At 44.8% G+C, this 20,238-nt stretch overlaps 1 protein-coding gene across 1 annotated transcript in view; it reads left to right on the top strand.

Moving 5' to 3' along the window:
* Nucleotides 1-20,238, top strand: part of IFT81 (intraflagellar transport 81) — a 452,264-nt gene that overhangs the window by 332,035 nt on the left and 99,991 nt on the right. The window contains exons 15-17 of the mRNA XM_063964420.1: nucleotides 24-110; nucleotides 2,932-3,003; nucleotides 3,114-3,199. Coding sequence (XP_063820490.1) covers nucleotides 24-110; nucleotides 2,932-3,003; nucleotides 3,114-3,199 — 245 coding nt within the window. The remainder of the gene's footprint in view (nucleotides 1-23; nucleotides 111-2,931; nucleotides 3,004-3,113; nucleotides 3,200-20,238) is intronic.

The raw sequence follows: 20,238 nt of genomic DNA, 5'->3' as shown, positions 1-20,238 counted from the left end.
TGTCTCTGCCCTTTTCACATTAGGAGGTGACCCAGGAGCATGATGAAAAGAAAGCACAATATGACAGCTGCGCTGCTGGCCTGGAGAGCAACTGCTCCAAGCTAGAGCAGGTATAATGTGGTTTACCTATTGTATTGTAATAAATATGGTTTCTTATTGCCTGAAAGTGTATGTATATATGTGTCACAAACCTAGTGCAAAATCTAAATGCACATTCAGTAGAGATTTGCTTTGCTTTGGTTTTCAGAGACTTTTATCTCATATATTTTAGATCAATTGAACTTGAATGGTACTAAGCAGTGATAAAAGTTGAGAAGTGAGCTAGTGGAGAAATTGCCCATGGCAACCAATCAGCATTGATGTAACATTTATAATTTGCATAATATAAAAGTATACAGATCAGCTGATTGGTTGCCATGGGAGACTTCTCTATTGGCTCATTTCTCCACTTTTGACACTGCTTAGTACATCTCTCCCATTCAGTTAGCGACAAAGGGGGTCATTCCGAGTTGATGGCTAGCTGAAAATGTTTGCTGCGCTGCGATTAAGGGAAACACTGGCGCTTCTGCGCATGCGGCGCACTGCTCACGCGCAACGTACTTTCACAACGGCCGATGTAGTTTCACACAGGGTCTAGCAAAGCTTTTCAGTCACACTGCTGACCGCAGAGTGATTGACATGAAGAGGGCGTTTCTGGGTGTCAACTGATCGTTTTCAGGGAGTGCCGGGAAAAACGCAGGCGTGGCTGGACGAACGCGGGGCGTGTTTGTGACGTCAAATCCGGAACTGAATGGTCTGAAGTGATCGCAAGCGCTGAGTAGGTCTGGAGCTACTCAGAAACTCCACAATATTTTTTGTGTAGCCGCTCTGCAATCCTTTCGTTCGCACTTCTGCGAAGCTAAGATACACTCCCAGAGGGCAGCGGCTTAGCGCTTGCACGGCTGCTAAAAACAGCTAGCGAGCGATCAACTCGGAATGACCCCTAAAGTTCTGTCAGAACCTTGCACCCTACTATAACGCTGGTCTTGGTGGGATAGCTGTTTCTATGGCCCTCATTCCGAGTTGATCGGTCGCAAGGCGAATTTAGCAGAGTTACACACGCTAAGCCTACGCCTACTGGGAGTGTATCTTAGCTTCTTAAAATTGCGACCGATGTATTCGCAATATTGCGATTACAAACTACTTTGCAGTTTCTGAGTAACTTCAACCTTACTCTGCCTGTGCGATCAGTTCAGTGCTTGTCGTTCCTGGTTTGACGTCACAAACACACCCAGCGTTCGCTCAGACACTCCCCCGTTTCTCCAGCCACTCCTGCGTTTTTTCCGGAAACGGTAGCGTTTTCATCCACACGCCCATAAAACGCAGTGTTTCCGCCCAGTAACACCCATTTCCTGTCAATCACATTACGATCGCCGGAGCGATGAAAAAGCCGTGAGTAAAAATACTATCTTCATGGTTAAATTACTTGGCGCAGTCGCAGTGCGAATAATGCGCATGCGTACTAAGCGGATTTTCATTGCGATGCGATGAAAAATACCGAGCGAACGACTCGGAATGAGGGCCAATATTCTTAATGTTGCTTCCCATAGAAGTAGAAGTAAGCATTAGCAAGGTTTTCCCTCTCATAATTAACCAAATCTGCCCTATAGTGTGTCCACTGTGATTTATTACTTATAAATGTCACTTCTCATTGTGGATTATCTGTGGGGAATTCAAATGTTTGAAAAGTCGGTTGGGTGTCTGTTTTTTCCTGTCTATTAGATAGGAAAAAATAGACACCCAACTGACTTTTCAAACAATTGAATACCCCCCTCTGAGTGAGTCTTTTCTGTGGATGTTAAAGTATTAATGAGAAGTTGAGAAAAAAATGTAAAAAAAAATGTTTTTATCAAAATGATAACAAATCTGAGTTCAACTGCATAACATTAGGGGCAGATTCATGAATTGCACATTTTTCTGCCTGTTTTGGTAGGCTGCAAGCAGAATCCGCCCTCTATAGTTATCTCGCAGAAGCCGTACAGACTTTTGAGGAAAACTGCTCATGGGCCCTCATTCCGAGTTGATCGCTAGCTGCTTTTGGTCGCAGCGCTTAGGTAAAAAAAACGGCACTTCTGCGTGTGGCCCACCGTGCGCGCGCGCCAAATACTTTCACACAAAACTATGCTGTTTTACACAAGCGCGAGCGACTCATTTCAGTCGCACTGCTGATCGGGGAGTGATTGACAGGAAAAGGGCGTTTCTGGGAGGTAACTGAGCGTTTTCCGGGAGTGTGCTAAAAAACGCAGGAGTGTCAGGTAAAAACGCAGGCGTGACTGGAGAAACGGGGGAGTGGCTGGCCGAACGCAGGGGGTGTTTGTGACGTCAAAGCAGGAACTAAACTGTCTGCAGTGATCGCAAGATAGGAGTAGGTTTGGAGATACTCTGAAACGGCATGAAATTTTTTCCGAGCAGTTCTGCTAACCTTTCGTTCGCACTTCTGCTAAGCTAAGATACACTCCCAGAGGGCAGCGGCTTAGCATTTGCACTGCTGCTAAAAGCAGCTAGCAAGCGATCAACTCGGATGAGAGCCATTGTCTGTTGTGCCCAGTTACAATACTGGTTGTTTCAGTACTACAGGGTTACAAGCCCCATGTGTCTTCCTATAGTTCCAGGGATTCCTTCCGATGGTTTCCACACAATCTTGAAACTGCCTCTAAGTGTTAAAATTATGTATTTTAACCTGTGACCACAGTAATGCACATATAAAGTATAAAATTGTAATACAACATTAGTTGTTAATAAAGAAATAAAATATTGTATTAAGCATATCATTTAGAACCATTTTGGCCAGAAGTATACAGTAGATAGTGATTATGTTGTTAAGCTGTGTTATTTTGTTTTATTGTGCAGCATGTATGATTTATAATATTTCTTCACTTATTATACCTCCAGGAGGTCAGAGGGCTTCAGGAAGAGTTCAGTCAAGCTGAGAGCCAATATCATTACATAAACTTGATGATAAAGGTCAGAAAGCAGATGTCTATAAACTACCCCCCCCCCCCCCCCCCCCCTAAAAAAAAACCACACAAAACCCTATATAGTTAGGGCAGGCAGTAACTATGTGTTTTTATTAGAGTGCTGAAGTACAGCTACAACGTGCTGCTGACGAGATGAAAGCTTATGTGTCTCCTGACTCCCAGGAAAGGAGAAAAGCTATGAGGTAGGTTTATTGTATATTGTGTATTGTATTTATTGTAGGTTTATACACATTTTGGTTACAGATAAAGTATATGAAAAACGTGCACTTAGCCTCATTGTAAACTTTCATTTTTGCTTATGTAGAATGTTGTCTTCTGCAGAGGTCTGTACAGGTGGGGATCTGTTTAATTGAGTCACAAAACCTTACGCAAAATATGAAATGTTACTTTCAGCTGTATTACAAAGTAGAAAGTAATGAAAGTAATGTTTCCTTTTTATTCCTCCAGGGCAGCCATTACAACAGTAGCTTTCTTTCTAGGTTAGGTAGAGGCAAGCTAGAAAAAAACACCCTCATACTGCATATAATGCAGCTCCTCCTTTTCTCCTGTATCTTTCTCATACCACTTTAGGTAGTTCAGACAACGCAATGTATTTTCTTTACTGTTGGGTCACACCAATGCTTAATGAAAGTTTACCGAGGTTGGGACGGTCTATCCAGAAACACTAGTCTGCTGTCTTAGGGAGCAGAATTTATGACGTTTCATTAGTACGTTCCTGGATGTTGACGTTGATGTTCTGGAAGACCAAGTGGGAGATTGGACTGGAACAGCTTAGTAGCGTTCCTCGTACCGAAAATAGTGTTGGGTATTGTATGTGCAGCTGGATGAAGAATGGAGCCTGTGTCCAACACCAAACAGCCATGGAGTGCCCACTCCAGGTAAGCACCTACGTAAGGGGTGCTTTTTCTGTACATTATTTTACATTCAATAGTTTTTATTGAAAGTTTTTTGGGGGGTTTTTAACATACAAACCCCCAACAAACAGTAAACAATACAAATATGGCAGATATACAACAATGGACCATAACAAAATGGAAAGGCAGGCAGAATAATAATAATAATATTTTTATTTATATAGCGCTCTTTCTTCAATAGGACTCAAGGCGCTTATCAGTACTTATATATCAATGGCATGCCTCAAAAACGACAAAATTTATACCATGTCACACAAGATAGACGTTCAGGATATGGGCACACAGGCTCCGTATGAGCCCCTCCAGGAGATTAACAAGGACATGTGAGATGGCGAACAGAAGGAGCATAAAAGTATATACAGCTGGAGCCACGCTAGTCGTGGCTCAGTCAGTGACTAGGCGCGCTTGCCTGGGCAAATGGAGAGCGTCTCCGTCCACGCGCCCCCAGACAGAAACATTTACAAAGGGAGCATCTCTGTTCACTCCCGGCGTGACTAGGCGGACGGATCGCCTAGTCACGCCGGGAGTGCACGCCTGCTATGCAGCCGCCTCAGATGAGCGCGGCTCCATCTGTAGCACACAGACCTCAAATATATCACAGTACAATAAAAAGCAGAGCCAATAATACCAACCTACCCCAATGACCTTAATAAAAAAAAAACCCTCCAAAGTAAATGACCCCCAAAACCCCCCCACCCTGTATAACCTAACCACAACCCAGGCATACTTGGATCCCTAAACTCCTGCAACTAAGATACCCTAACTAAACTAAAGAAGATTAGAGATGAGATACCCTACAAGAAGTTGGGGACAGGATATACAGAAAAGTTTAACTGAAGACACACTGGCTCAGTACAAAAAAAACACACACAATATGACCACTAGTACAAGTAATATTTAAGCAGAATAAAATAAAATTGAGGAAGAGAAAAAAAAAAAAAACAGGACCAACAAAATAAGAGCATCTTAGCTAAGCAGCAAACTTGCGTATTGTAACTTGTCAGTCCGGACATGGGCCCTCATTCCGAGTTGATCGCTCGCAAGGCGATTTTAGCAGAGTTACACACGCTAAGCCGCCGCCTACTGGGAGTGAATCTTAGCTTCTTAAAATTGCGACCGATGTATTCGCAATATTGCGATTACTAACTACTTAGCAGTTTCAGAGTAGCTTCAGACTTACTCTGCCTGTGCGATCAGTTCAGTGCTTGTCGTTCCTGTTTTGACGTCACAAACACACCCAGCGTTCGCCCAGACACTCCACCGTTTCCCCGGCCACTCCTGCGTTTTTTCCGGAAACGGTAGCGTTTTTTCCCGCACGCCCATAAAACGGCCTGTTTCCGCCCAGTAACACCCATTTCCTGTCAATCACATTACGATCGCCGGAGCGATGAAAAAGCCGTGAGTAAAAATACTATCTCCATTGTAAAATTACTTGGCGCAGTCGCAGTGCGAATATTGCGCATGCGTACTAAGCGGAATTTCACTGCGATGCGATGAAAAATACCGAGCGATCAACTCGGAATGAGGGCCATGATGTAGCTCCAAGAGGGAAATAGTCGGATGGATCAGCAGCCCGACTCCAACAGAGCGTTATAGGAAAGTAACCACAAGGAAAAAGCACCATAACCCACAGTTCCAGGGCAACATCAGGGGTGTTTGAGCAAGATCCCAGGGACAATGCAGTAAGTCCAGCATATCCAAAAGGCAAGCGACCTGAAGTAATGGAAACGATCCCAGCAGAGGGAGGCAGGGAATCCATAACTTGATCAGCAGCCGGTACCATAATGAGGTGACGCTCCGCAGAAATCCCTTTACCGCCAGGGTGCACAGGAGGTGAAGTAACAGTCAGCATAAGAGGCTCCTCAGCAGCAGGGACCAAAATATTTTTAATATGGGAGAGCGATTCGGTAACAGCCACAGAAAGCAGTCAGGTATTCAAACGCTCACCAAAAATATCCAGCAGACTCTGGGTTGAGGCAGCAATAGCATACACAATGTGCTGCAAGGAGCCGGCCAGCATATTAGCACAAACACGCTGCAGACTAGCGGCAAGTCAGTAGCGGCTAGCACACCACCGGAGCTCCCCGCCAACAGCAGCAGCAGCAGGAGATAGATTAAAAGTCCGGAGGTAGAAGAAGCCCAGCACTCCCAGAAGAAGGCCCCAAGCAGGCTGAAACGCGTTGGAGGGACATTGAATCCTATACTTTAACAAAGGGCACGGAGGCTTGGTGACGACCAGCGATTACGGAAGCAAAACTCCAGTGCACCTGGAATACGTGACCAGAGGACCCAGAAGTGAGCACCAGCCGAAAGACCTCATCAGAGGAAAAAAGCAGGTGACAGGAAAGTGCAGACAGCGGTATACGGCGAGGAAGGTAAGTCTCCATATGCGGCGGGGGTGTACAGCAGGCGGTTCTTAGAGCCACTGCTGATCAACATTCCCTCCCTAGGCAGTTCCCACGCTCGCGGCCGACCAGTATGCAGAGGAACGTCTGTACACGGACGCACTGTTGGGGACCGGGGCTGAGAGAAGGGAGACCAGTCCGGAGTTCACTCACTCACAATACCCATCTTGGCACTGTTTCCCAAAATACCGTGAAGACCATCACCTGCACGGCTACAACCAAGTGCACTTAGCTGCACAGACAAGCGGGACGCCGTTGTCGGGTGGACGCCTTTTGTTTCACTTACTACTTTACTTTTTTCTTCATTTTTTATGCCATCAGGACTTTATCCTCATGTATAATTTAGGGATTTGCTTACTATGAACATCGCTGGCCTAGAGCTGATCACAGTCAGGAACTTAATTGCCATCGACAACTTGAGACTTGATTATTGAGCTTGACCTTTCAGATCATTTCTTTTTTCTTTTTGCAACCACGTGTGTGTGTATGTATGTATGTATGTGTATATATATATATATATATATATATATATATTAATATTAGTTTTTGTGAGCTAACTTTACAACAGTAAAGTCTTGGTATCATGAAGTTTGTTGAGTGGTACATGACTGGTATATATTAATATATATACGTTTACCATTGCATAGTGAATCACATTGCACACCCAGACAGAATATATCCCATACTCTGACGGTTAGCAGTATTGAGCTGGGATTTGGGGCTGAACGCAGCACCTCCAAATAGAATATATTGTCCGTAGAAGAAGACAAAATGGCTGCCCAGTGCTTCCACCGCCTAGGCACGCCATCGGGTACGGAAAAAATAAATTCAGTTAGAAGGGCCCTCACAGCGCACCAACAGCAATGCAATCACCGGAGCACCAGGAGACAGAAGAACTACGGAGCAGATGCCAAACTGTGTCAGAGCTGCCAACACCCTGATCAGTGTGCTGAACAGACACTGCCGAGCACCATGCAGGTACACAGCGGAAGAATTCACAACGGGGACTGCCAGAATGTACTAGGACAGATGAGCTTCTGTTGTAAATGCTCCAATGCAAATAAAGTCACAAAACAGGATAGTTTATCAGGATAGATGCGGAAGAGCTGAAAAACACGTCCTGCAACCAGCTACTCCAGGCCACGCCCCCCATTCTGTACATTATTACTGGGATAGTTTGTTATAGTGATAGTATGTGGAAGGAATAAAGCAGAGGTTCTCAAACTCGGTCCTCGGGGTGACAATGCTAAATTCCTATGTCGTATAAACAACCCTTATGAAGCTAAGAACACTGTACGCTGTTTACTTAAGAAATACCGTAATGGTACGCTATTTGCGTAACGATCGCTCAGCCGTAGGCGAGACGCTCAAGCGTCACGTTCGCTCACGGCCCAGCGATCACAGGACACGTTATTGGTTATGTCTAGGGGAATGATTCGCTATGGCGTAGCATACACTCGAGACCACGAAGAGGTCACCAGCGATGCAGACGCTCACAACACTATACCTTGATATTAAACCTTATACCGACGAAACACACAGAATACCTTTAATGTGAGTACAGGGTGTAAATGCAACTTTGTGTAGCCTGACTACCTACAAAGCTATTTGAGCGTCACCGACGCTCAAGTGAACACTTAACACTATAGTAAATACACAGATACTGTTTTAGGGTTCCAAAGCCTATTATCTGTATTATATCTAGTATACTTGTAAAAGAGTAACACAGTACAAATGATACACTACAATATAACAAAGACTTCCTAACCAAACACCTAACTAAGGGATAAACTACAATACTATCCTGGCCTAACACAATACAATACAATACTATAAAGTTTAGTCTAGGGGAGTTACGAGAGAAAAGAGAAAATAGAGAGAGAGAAATAGACACGGAGGGAGAGAGAGGAATTGGCTCACAGAAAGACAATGATTACGGAGAGAACTTACGCACAAAGGGTATGATCGCCTGCGCCTCGATATCCAGCTCCCGATTATCAGCAGATAACCGTTGATGAGAGAGTGAGAGCTGGATGTGGTCGGCCTGCCTATTTATGCCCCACACACAATGCAATCTCCTGGTCCTACAATCCTTCAGTTTATTGGACACAGGAATTCGGCCCTGTACTGTAACCAAAGGTCATAGGTTGATTCATACAGGTGGGCTGTGCTGAGTTTAAACGGCTCAGGTGGGTGGGAAACTGGGTTTCCCGCCGCATACCTGAGTATGGGTAAATAATAGAAATGGACATAAACTTCTTATGTTCATAACTATTCGCACGAGCGATTAATACGCTCCAAACCAACACCGGAATATTGCTAATTAAATACTCTTCCGATGGGTACCAAATACTGCTGTATGACTCCTGTTAGACCCTTCGTACAATACAAAGAGGGATTCCTCCGCTCAGGGACATTCTATCTAAACCAAACTTACAGAAACTATTGAGGGGAACATGATCTATAAACTACATTAATTGTGAACTTTTGTAACGAATGAGTCGCACGCTACGATCACATAAACTCTACCGTAAATGCGCATACTGCGCGTGCGAGTGCACGCTATTGCGGGTATGCGCTTCCACGGGAGAGCGTACGCATGCGCAGCACGGACCAGTGTGCGGTGCAAATATGGCATCGTGCATGGAGACATTTTTCTGACTTCGACAGTCCACCCTTTGGCAGTCAATAATAACTGCCACAAAATATTTAAGGAGAAAAATGTAAGTCAGGGGTTAATTGATTTCCATGGTGGGGAAAGGAGGAAGAATGGAGTAGGTGTGAAGAGAGTATGACCTAGTGAGAAAGCAGGAGCATGTGTGTATGAGTCCATGTTTGGGGGGGTCATGTATCATCGTGCCGTACGTGTGGTAAATCAAGCTTCGAGGTATTGCGAAGTATACATTTGAATTCCTTCTTATCCTGTGGTACAGGTCTGTGGATGGGCTGTCAAACTCTACCGAGCTCATTTCGGCTGTGGTTGTAACACAATGGGGATGCACATTTTAGTTGATGATACATGAATTGGGGGGGGTATGTGGTTGCTGCTATCTGTGCCTGTATTCCCTATCGACTATGTGTGTTATTACCTGAGGGTTGCAGAGATGAAGATAAAGAACACTTACGAAAAATGCAATGATATTCTATGTCAGGTTAATGTACGTTCGTCGATTGAGGTCTTGATTGGTGTCGTTTGATTGCAGTCTTCTTCTTTGTGCTTTTGCTCATAAATCGTGAGTAAAGCAAACAACGTCCATGGATTTACAAAAAATGTTGGGCTAGCGTGATTTTAAAGTTCCTAGGGAAACTGGGGTACCCATGGCATTGTCCATAAAATCTTGTATATCAGGTCGTCTGCTCTTCTTCTTTCCATCTTTCCGTTGTCGGCCCCTTGGCTCATCAGGTCCTTCGTCTACGTGGGTCTTTGTACCTCGGAGGAAAACATAGAAATGGGTGAAAGACGGACCGTATACTCATTACATCATTACGTCATGGTTTCTAGCATTGGGTCATAAATCAAATCCAGGTTAATTACAGTTTCCTCACTCCTCAAGCTCATCACTTTCGTACTTTGTTTACACCTCATCAAAGCCTGCCCGCATCTAAATATCAATCCAATAGATATAACGACACCTAAGATACACAGGAGAAACTTTCCAACATCCATTATGATTCCTTGAGCCCATTCTCCCAAACCGGAGAACCAATTTCGCGGGTTCAACCATGACACCCAACCAGTCAGCTCATTACCTACAGCAGCAAGGGTGAGATTGTGTTTCCGACGAAATTCCCACTTTAATTGCAGAATATCGTCCATCTTTTGGTCTATGACCTCTACCGGATCCTCGGTGTTATTTGTGATATACGTGCAACACTTTATACCGTACTGTGTTGCCAATGTAACACAATATCCGCCTGTTACTGCTGTAAGGTAATTAAGAACCATCCTATGCTGAACTAGTTCTGTTTTGTAAGCTTGAAGTTCTCTTCCAGTGTATCTAAACGTGTCATCATACATTTCAGTGATATTATCTAACAAATTGGCGAGTGCGGAAATGTATTTATAATTCATCACTCCTCGAGCGGTACGAGTGAAATCTAACGCTACCAGAACCTGAATCCCGGTGGATTCATGGATAAGATCAGAGGCCGGATGCTCTAACCTTTCTGACAGTTGTCTTTTAACAAGGTGCTCGTAGTGAGTGTGAGTATAAGGAGCTTGGGCACCACGGTGTATGTCCTTCATTTTGTCATGTGTTACAGTCATCACTTCAGGCAATACTTTTCCAATATAACACAATCCTTCAGAGTTTGGGGCAAGCCACTTGTACGCCTTTCTCCCGCATATGAAATATGCATCATCGGGGAGAACATAAGGGACGGAGAAGGACATGACCATGTTACAAACCTTCCAGGTGAAATCTCCTGACCCTAATTCTTCCATCTGTCTAATACATGTATCGGTTTGTACGATATGTGCACAGTATCCTGGTGATACCTCTCCAACTTTAGTAATTCTATTTCCTAAGGTATACCTATACCGGAAAGATTTTCCTCTACTGGCTATGTGGCGTACAAGCTCTGTATCTGTAGGCATTCTATCTGCTCTGTGTGAAAAGGTCATGGTAAGGTTGCTCCATGACACTTCCCAATTTCCCGGTTTTCTGGGATTGGAGATGTTAAAACATAAGAGGGACCTATCCACATGGTATTGGTGGAGCTTCAAACTAGGAGGGCTGGAGATGTTAAACCTCCGGTCCACCGGTCTCCCACCACTTAGCTCAAGTACTTCCCCTAACGTTAAAGGAAATGGTACTAGCCCTGATTTGCTGTGACCCTGAGGTACTTGAGAGCATACCCAACAATCTGTTTGGTTCAACACGTTACCCACTAGAGAGTGATAGTCACTCAATGGATGCCGGTCCATATGGATATTAAAACTAGATTGGCATTGCTTTATGCATCCATCTTCAACCAGATTACCACAGAGCCTACAGATACAATTTTCCTCAGCTAACAATCCATCACAATTTCTTCTATCGGATCGTTTTCTGATACTCGCCTTTGCTTGTTGGATTGGTTGATCTTGGAAAACTACGCCTCCATCATCATAATCGGAACCCATTCCAGAACCTCTCTCGACCTCTATGGTACTCTCGCCGGAACAGACTGCTCTGGTCAACATCATGGTTAACATCAAAATCCGGATCACAGTCTCTTTGGGCAAGTCCATCTTTGAGGAGGAAATGGAGAAGAATGAGAAAGGGGAAAAAGAAATATCAAGGGAGAAGGGATGGGAAGTGGAGAAAAACAATAAAAGGGAGAAGGGAGTCGACAACTGCTTTCGATCTTCAAGGCTCAGGTGCCGCCTCAGTCCTCCTGGAACAGACACTCCAGTGATACAACCTCTACCGTCTGTTCCTTATCACGGGACTTCTCTGGGTCAGCAACCTTCTTGCAGTGGGATGAATGGACCCAAGTCTCTCTCTCAGCAACCTTCAATGCTGTGGTGCTAGTCAATAAGACCTGGTATGGTCCTTCCCATCTATCAATAAGACAACCTGAGCGTAGAAAATTTCGTATCATTACATAATCCCCAGGTTCAATGTCATGACAATTACTATCTGGTAAATCAGGAATCACCAACTTCAGATTATCATTTTGACTCCTCAACTGCTTACTCATGTTAATCAAGTACTTTACAGTTACTTCATTGTTACATTTCAAATCATCCTGAGGGTTAATCATGACATGCGGTTGTCGACCAAACAGAATTTCAAAAGGAGACAGATTAAGAGGGGACCTGGGAGTGGTTCTGATGCTATACAAAACAATGGGTAAAGCTTCTGGCCACGTCAATCCTGTCTCTGCCATTACTTTACTCAATTTATTTTTAATAGTGCTGTTCACTCTTTCGACCTTCGCACTCGCCTGTGGACGGTACGGAGTGTGCAGCTTGCTATCAATTCCCATCAACTTACACATTCCTTGAAAGACATCACCTGTAAAATGGGTACCCCTATCACTTTCAATGATTCTAGGGATACCATATCTACATACAAATTCCTGCAAAATTTTCTTAGCTGTAAACATAGCGGTATTTGTAGCTGCTGGAAAAGCTTCGACCCAATTCGAGAAAACATCTATACAGACAAGTACATACTTTAAGTTTCTACATGGGGGCAATTGGATGAAGTCAATTTGTATTACTTGGAAAGGGCCGCCGGCAGGTGGGATATGGGAGGGTTCTGTAGGTATTGCCTTTCCAATATTCTTTCTCAGACAGGTAAGGCATGACATTGCTCTTTTACCAGCATGAGAGGAGAATCCTGGGGCGCACCAGTATGCTCTTACCAATTTGCACATCCCCTCCTTGCCTAGATGAGTCAGCCCGTGAGCTGCTTCAGCCAGACATGGAAGGTATGCCCTGGGGGCCACTGGTTTACCATGTCCATCCGTCCAGAGCCCTGAGGGCTCCTGGCCATATCCCTTTGCCTTCCAGACTGCTCTCTCTTGAGTGGAACACAAACTCTGCATCTCACACAACTTCTGTGTGTTGATGGTATTAAATACCATCAACTGTGTGGTGTCTGTCCGTATGGGGGTAGCAGCTGCAAGCTTTGCAGCTTCGTCTGCTCGGCTGTTACCAAGGGATATTGGGTCTTGGCTATACGTATGTGCTTTACATTTGATAACAGCCACTCTGTCGGGTTCCTGTATCGCTGTTAGAAGCCTTTTTATATACGCTGCATGCGCTATCGGTGTGCCAGCTGCCGTCATGAAATTTCTGAGCCGCCATAGGGCTCCGAAATCATGGACTACCCCGAACGCGTATCTAGAATCGGTGTAGATATTGGCAGACTTACCCTTAGCCAATTCACATGCTCTGGTTAGGGCGACCAGTTCAGCAACCTGGGCTGAGTGAGGTGGGCCTAGCGGTTCCGCTTCTATGGTGTCTTGGTCATCTACGACTGCGTATCCAGTACACAAGTCTCCCGAGTCTGACTGTCTGTGACAACTACCGTCCGTGTAGAACGTGAGTTCTGCATCTTCTAGTGGATTGTCACTGATGTCAGGCCTTGCGGTAAAATTTTGGGTCAAATATTCCATACAATCATGTGCATCCTCCTTTGTATAAAATCCTCCTTCCCCATCACTCTCACCTCCCACCCTTTGTGCCTGTCCAGGCACACCTGGGAGAAATGTTGCAGGGTTTAATGCGCTGCATCTCCTTATGGTGATGTTTACTGGGGCCATTAATGCCAATTCCCATCTCGTAAACCTTGCTGATGAGACATGTCTGGTTTGGGCAGAATTTAATAAGGCAGATACTGCATGTGGTGTATGGATTGTGAGGTTGTGGCCTAGCACGACATCTTCGCTTTTCGTCACTAGCAATGCTATCGCCGCAACGCTACGCAAGCATGTGGGGAGGGACCGCGCTACCGTATCTAGCTGAGCGCTGTAGTATGCAACTGGCCTGCTGGCGTCACCGTGTTTTTGTGTTAGTACACCTGCTGCGCACCCAGCACTTTCTGTTCCGTATAGTTCAAAGGGTTTCCCATAGTCTGGCATACCTAGTGCAGGTGCCTGCGTTAGACACTGTTTGAGTCTCTCAAATGCCGTTTCAGATTCGTCTGTATGCGAAATCCGATCAGGTTTGTTTGAGGAGACCATTTCCTGCAGAGGTAGTGCCAATATGGAAAACCCTGGGATCCAATTACGGCAATACCCACACATTCCTAAAAACGTTCTGATCTGTTGCTGGGTTTGTGGTAGTGTCATGTCTCTAATGGCTTGGATTCTATCAGCGGTCAGGTGTCTCAGTCCTTGTGTTAGACAGTGTCCCAAATATTTTACCTTAGCTTGGCATAATTGCAACTTGTCTTTGGAGACCTTGTGACCTGTGTCTGAAAGATGAAACAGGAGCTGTTTCGTATCTTTCAGGGATGCCTCCAATGAATCAGAACACAGTAGTAGATCATCCACATACTGTATCAACACTGATCCACTTTCTGGTTGAAAAGACTGTAAACAATCATGCAAAGCCTGAGAAAATATACTTGGACTATCTATGAAACCTTGGGGTAATCGAGTCCACGTGTATTGGACTCCTCTGTATGTGAATGCAAACAAATATTGACTGTCAGGGTGCAGAGGTACCGAAAAGAAAGCGGAGCAGAGGTCAATAACAGTGAAAAATTTGGCAGTGGGAGGAATTTGCATTAGGATGACAGCTGGATTAGGCACTACGGGGAACTGACTCTCGACTATTTTGTTAATCCCCCTTAGATCCTGCACTAGCCTGTAACCCCTCCCCCCACTCTTTTTAACAGGGAAGATGGGACTATTTGCTGTGCTGGACGTTCTTACTAGAATGCCCTGTTGTAGCAAGCGCTCTATTACGGGAAAAACTCCTAACTCCACCTCTGGCTTCAGAGGATACTGTGGGATTTTTGGAGCTATCCTACCATCTTTTACTTGCACTACTACTGGAGCTACGTTTGCCATTAATCCAGTGTCTTGTCCATCTTTTGTCCAAAGTGAATCTGGTATCTGAGATGTCATCTCTTCTACCTGGGATGGATTCCTATTTGTCATAATGGAATGTGACATTAATTTTGATGGGGAGTCTAACATATCTCGTACTTCTTGAGCGTGATTCTCAGGTATGTCCAAGAATACACCTTCAGGAGTACAATAAATGACGCAACCCATTTTACATAGTAAGTCTCTTCCCAGGAGATTGGTCGGTGCCGATGCAGCCAGCAAAAAGGAATGCTTGGTGTGCAGAGGCCCTATTGTAATCTCGGCTGGTTTGCTAACAGGGTAGTGCTGGACTACTCCTGTTACTCCTATGGCTGGAACTGTCCTACCAGTGGTTCTCATGCCCACTGTCGAATTTATCACTGACTTGGCCGCCCCTGTGTCTACAAGAAAGTTTAAAGTTTTACCAGCCACATTGATTGCAATCTCTGGTTCGCTTCCAAGACTGGCAATCAATTTAACTGGTTGCAGATTACAGGTATGGCCACACCCCTATTGGGTATGCTGACCGCCCTGAATCCCATTGGCAGCAACTACTTGTGCGGGGGTTAGCTGGGAACTACCAGAGGCATGCCAATCTCTGTTTGGGGGATATCTTTTTGTTTCCCCTGTATGTGGCTCAAAACTCCGCCTCTGTGGACCCTGCTCCCAATGTCGTGTGTGGTGTTGTTGTCTAGGGGGTTGAAAAGATCTTTGTACATTTCTTACTCTACAGTCTCGTGCAAAATGTCCTGGTTTGTTACAAGAAAAACATGTTATCATACTTGCCTTATCCACAGGATTCGGTGGTACATACGCAGGCTGCCTTGTGGTCAGCGCCTGTATACTTACGGACATCAACTTATCACTTTGCGACTCCCTGTGCCTAGTGATGTTTTTGTCGTGATCAACAGCAGCCTCTCTCAAAGTGGACACTGACAGACCTCGCCAGCATGGCTGCGTGGTCTGTACCCTAGCCTTTAATGTTTCTTTCAAACCATCCATCAGTACAGATACTGCTACTTCTCGATGGTTTGGGTTGGTCTTTATGTCTTCTATACCAGTGTATTTTGCCATTTCTGATAATGCCCGGTGGAAATATTCTGCTGCCGTTTCAGACTCCTTTTGTTTAATGGAGAATAGTTTATTCCATTTAGCAACGGCTGGGAAATATTCTTTTAGCTGCAAATTTATCCTTTTTACATTATCCTGGTCGTACACATCTGTAAGTGGTACATCTTTATCTAATAGACAATCAGCTAAGAATTTAACTGAGTCGACACTGGGAGGTAAGCAAGCTCTTAACACTATCTGCCAATCCTTATTATTGGGCTCTAAAGTGTTTCCTAAATCCCTGATGTATCTTTGGCTTGCCACTAAATCCTTTCTGGGGTCTGGGAATTCAGACACTATGGTCCTCAATTCCATTCTAGTTAACGGGCAATACATGGCAATGTTCCTGACGGGTGTGACTCCTGATGCATCTGTTTTCCCATTGGGAACTACTATCACCTTTACAGGAGCAATTCTAACAGCCTCATTCTGCGTAGATTCTACAACTTGTGGTACAATTGTTTCAGTGTAATGCATGGTGCCGTACTTACCCGCTGACACGACCTCACCTATCCCTCCGCTAGGGGCCTTCACTAATCTCGTGGGTGGTGCTGTGCCTACTGTGGTCTCTGCTATGGTGGCCGCTAGAGAGAGCGCTGAAATCGTTGCCGAATCGTCTTCTTGTTCACACTCCTGAGGAAGGTTCAAAACAGGGTACAACTTGCACGGGTTAATACTTGCATGAGTTATTTGGTTAACATCATTAACATTTACATTGTTACTAAGAGTTTGTGTTTTACAACCCAGTGCGTTTCTCTCCGCAATCAACCTCTCTCCTGCAATATATGGTGGAGGAGGAGCTGTGGCAATCAACTTCCTGACTGCCCCAGATCCTGCCGCCAGAGCCAAACCTCTCTGTATCTCACCTTCCTGGTGCCATAACTGTAAGTAATCATGATGCTGAATTCGTCTCTTTGATGATTTTACGAGACATATCCTCCTCCTTAAATTTTGTAACACTTCCGGACTGAAGCTACCTATTCTTGGGAACTTGTCCCTGTCTTGTACAGTCATTCTCTCCCATTCATCACATAAAGATTCGGTGTGAATTCCATATTTTTCACACATTACATATCGTGCCGACCCAACTGGTCGGTTCACAGAATCAACCTGAACCAGGGTTGATCGCCCCCTACCTGAGCAACTGGCCCCCATCGTCTGTAGGTGTTGCTTAGTCCTCCTTGGATTTTCTGTATCAAGGTTTTCAGCAAGCCTTTACAGACAACCAAATTACTCCGCAGTAGGCCGGCGGTGGCGGTTTACCGAGTACCCCACTCACTCGCCCACCTCGACCAATACGACCTGATCACACCGACGTGGTGCTGGCGTACTCGATACAGGGCCCCTATGGAACCTTCAGTTTACTGGAACATATGAGGGATACCCGCAGGACACTTACTCTTTCCAGTAAACGTTGGGGTTGTTAGATAGTTCCTGAGTGACCAGCGAACTTCCCTTCCAAAAATAAAAAATTACACAAATCACGTCAGAATGTACAAATAGCGTTTATGACCTTCGTACACAAATAGTACCGGTCAGGTTTACTAATGCACACAATTACGTGCGGTACAATCGTTCAGCACATAAGCAACTAATCTTATGTGCGGAGCGACCAGTGGAATCGAAAATTTCGGCTGCGAATTCCTTCAGCCAGAGCTTAATGGCCTATATGGGTTCTGCACCAACACCCCAGGCGTTGTGCCACTGGACTTTTATAGCGGACCTTTTTACCTTATGACCTCCTGGTCTTGTTACCTTATGACCTCCTGGTCTTGTTACCTTATGACCTCCTGGTCTTGTTACACCTTATGGTCCGCTATACTCTAATGCTCAAATATTTATTTAACCAGAGATGCCTCCCTAGCCACCGTATATGTCACTTACACGTATGTTCCTTGACGAGTACTCGGCTTTCCTTTTGGTTCCCCCTTTAAAATTGTATAAACACACTCACTCAACACATGTACACTTTTGTTTCTACCTCTATTTCTGCGCAGAAATTTGTCTTCAGCCCAAGTGTGTTACTAATTAGGAGCAGGATCTGTTAAACTAAATTTCGGGTTTTCCAAAAATTGATTTGCGTTATTTACCGCGTCGCGTTATCTACCGCTGTGCGTTACTTATCGCCTTTGCGCCACTTATCGCTTCTGCGCTACTTATCGCTTTTGCGCTAATTCAACTTTATCACAACTTGAGCTACGTGGGCGTAACCAGACGCTACGTTGCGTAATGTACGCTGCGTGCGTCTGCCTTTCGGATTGCGTACGCTAGTCTTTGTTAGCGACACGTGTACGCAATGCAAAGGATCCACCGTAACACAATATATATTTTATCAATGTAGATGATCCCTGATCATCTACCGCAATCCACACTGCACACTGGCTGCCTCGTCTCTCGGACAAGCCGTGTGTTGTTCTATTCTTTAACTATTACCTCTATTTATTAAATAACAGCAAATCTCCTTTTAGCACTTTCTATCAACTATAAAATTTGGCAAACAGGAATAGTGATATACGAAAAATGGAACAGAAATGCAGATATATGCGTGCGTACGCAAGACAAAAGACAAATAAACAGTTTTTAAAAGACAAGCGTTTTGTTCTTACTTCCGGTTACCGGATTCCTTCAGCACTCTTTACCTAAGTGAAGCAGACGCTTATCCCGTCAGCAACTGCGAGACAACCTCCCACCCTTTTGCTGGGGGATAATGTCTGCTGATCTACCTAGTGCAGATGTGAAAAGGATCGGACGAGTCCCCAATTGACAATGCTAAATTCCTATGTCGTATAAACAACCCTTATGAAGCTAAGAACACTGTACGCTGTTTACTTAAGAAATACCGTAATGGTACGCTATTTGCGTAACGATCGCTCAGCCGTAGGCGAGACGCTCAAGCGTCACGTTCGCTCACGGCCCAGCGATCACAGGACACGTTATTGGTTATGTCTAGGGGAATGATTCGCTATGGCGTAGCATACACTCGAGACCACGAAGAGGTCACCAGCGATGCAGACGCTCACAACACTATACCTTGATATTAAACCTTATACCGACGAAACACACAGAATACCTTTAATGTGAGTACAGGGTGTAAATGCAACTTTGTGTAGCCTGACTACCTACAAAGCTATTTGAGCGTCACCGACGCTCAAGTGAACACTTAACACTATAGTAAATACACAGATACTGTTTTAGGGTTCCAAAGCCTATTATCTGTATTATATCTAGTATACTTGTAAAAGAGTAACACAGTACAAATGATACACTACAATATAACAAAGACTTCCTAACCAAACACCTAACTAAGGGATAAACTACAATACTATCCTGGCCTAACACAATACAATACAATACTATAAAGTTTAGTCTAGGGGAGTTACGAGAGAAAAGAGAAAATAGAGAGAGAGAAATAGACACGGAGGGAGAGAGAGGAATTGGCTCACAGAAAGACAATGATTACGGAGAGAACTTACGCACAAAGGGTATGATCGCCTGCGCCTCGATATCCAGCTCCCGATTATCAGCAGATAACCGTTGATGAGAGAGTGAGAGCTGGATGTGGTCGGCCTGCCTATTTATGCCCCACACACAATGCAATCTCCTGGTCCTACAATCCTTCAGTTTATTGGACACAGGAATTCGGCCCTGTACTGTAACCAAAGGTCATAGGTTGATTCATACAGGTGGGCTGTGCTGAGTTTAAACGGCTCAGGTGGGTGGGAAACTGGGTTTCCCGCCGCATACCTGAGTATGGGTAAATAATAGAAATGGACATAAACTTCTTATGTTCATAACTATTCGCACGAGCGATTAATACGCTCCAAACCAACACCGGAATATTGCTAATTAAATACTCTTCCGATGGGTACCAAATACTGCTGTATGACTCCTGTTAGACCCTTCGTACAATACAAAGAGGGATTCCTCCGCTCAGGGACATTCTATCTAAACCAAACTTACAGAAACTATTGAGGGGAACATGATCTATAAACTACATTAATTGTGAACTTTTGTAACGAATGAGTCGCACGCTACGATCACATAAACTCTACCGTAAATGCGCATACTGCGCGTGCGAGTGCACGCTATTGCGGGTATGCGCTTCCACGGGAGAGCGTACGCATGCGCAGCACGGACCAGTGTGCGGTGCAAATATGGCATCGTGCATGGAGACATTTTTCTGACTTCGACAGGGGGCACACACAGTGCATGTTTTGCAGGTCTCCTCACAGAATCGCAAGTGAAATAATTAGCTCCACCTGT

This window comes from Pseudophryne corroboree, chromosome 1 (assembly GCF_028390025.1).
Source record: "Pseudophryne corroboree isolate aPseCor3 chromosome 1, aPseCor3.hap2, whole genome shotgun sequence".
NCBI classification, from domain to species: Eukaryota; Metazoa; Chordata; class Amphibia; order Anura; family Myobatrachidae; genus Pseudophryne; species Pseudophryne corroboree.
This window is presented reverse-complemented; position numbering and strand designations above follow the sequence as displayed.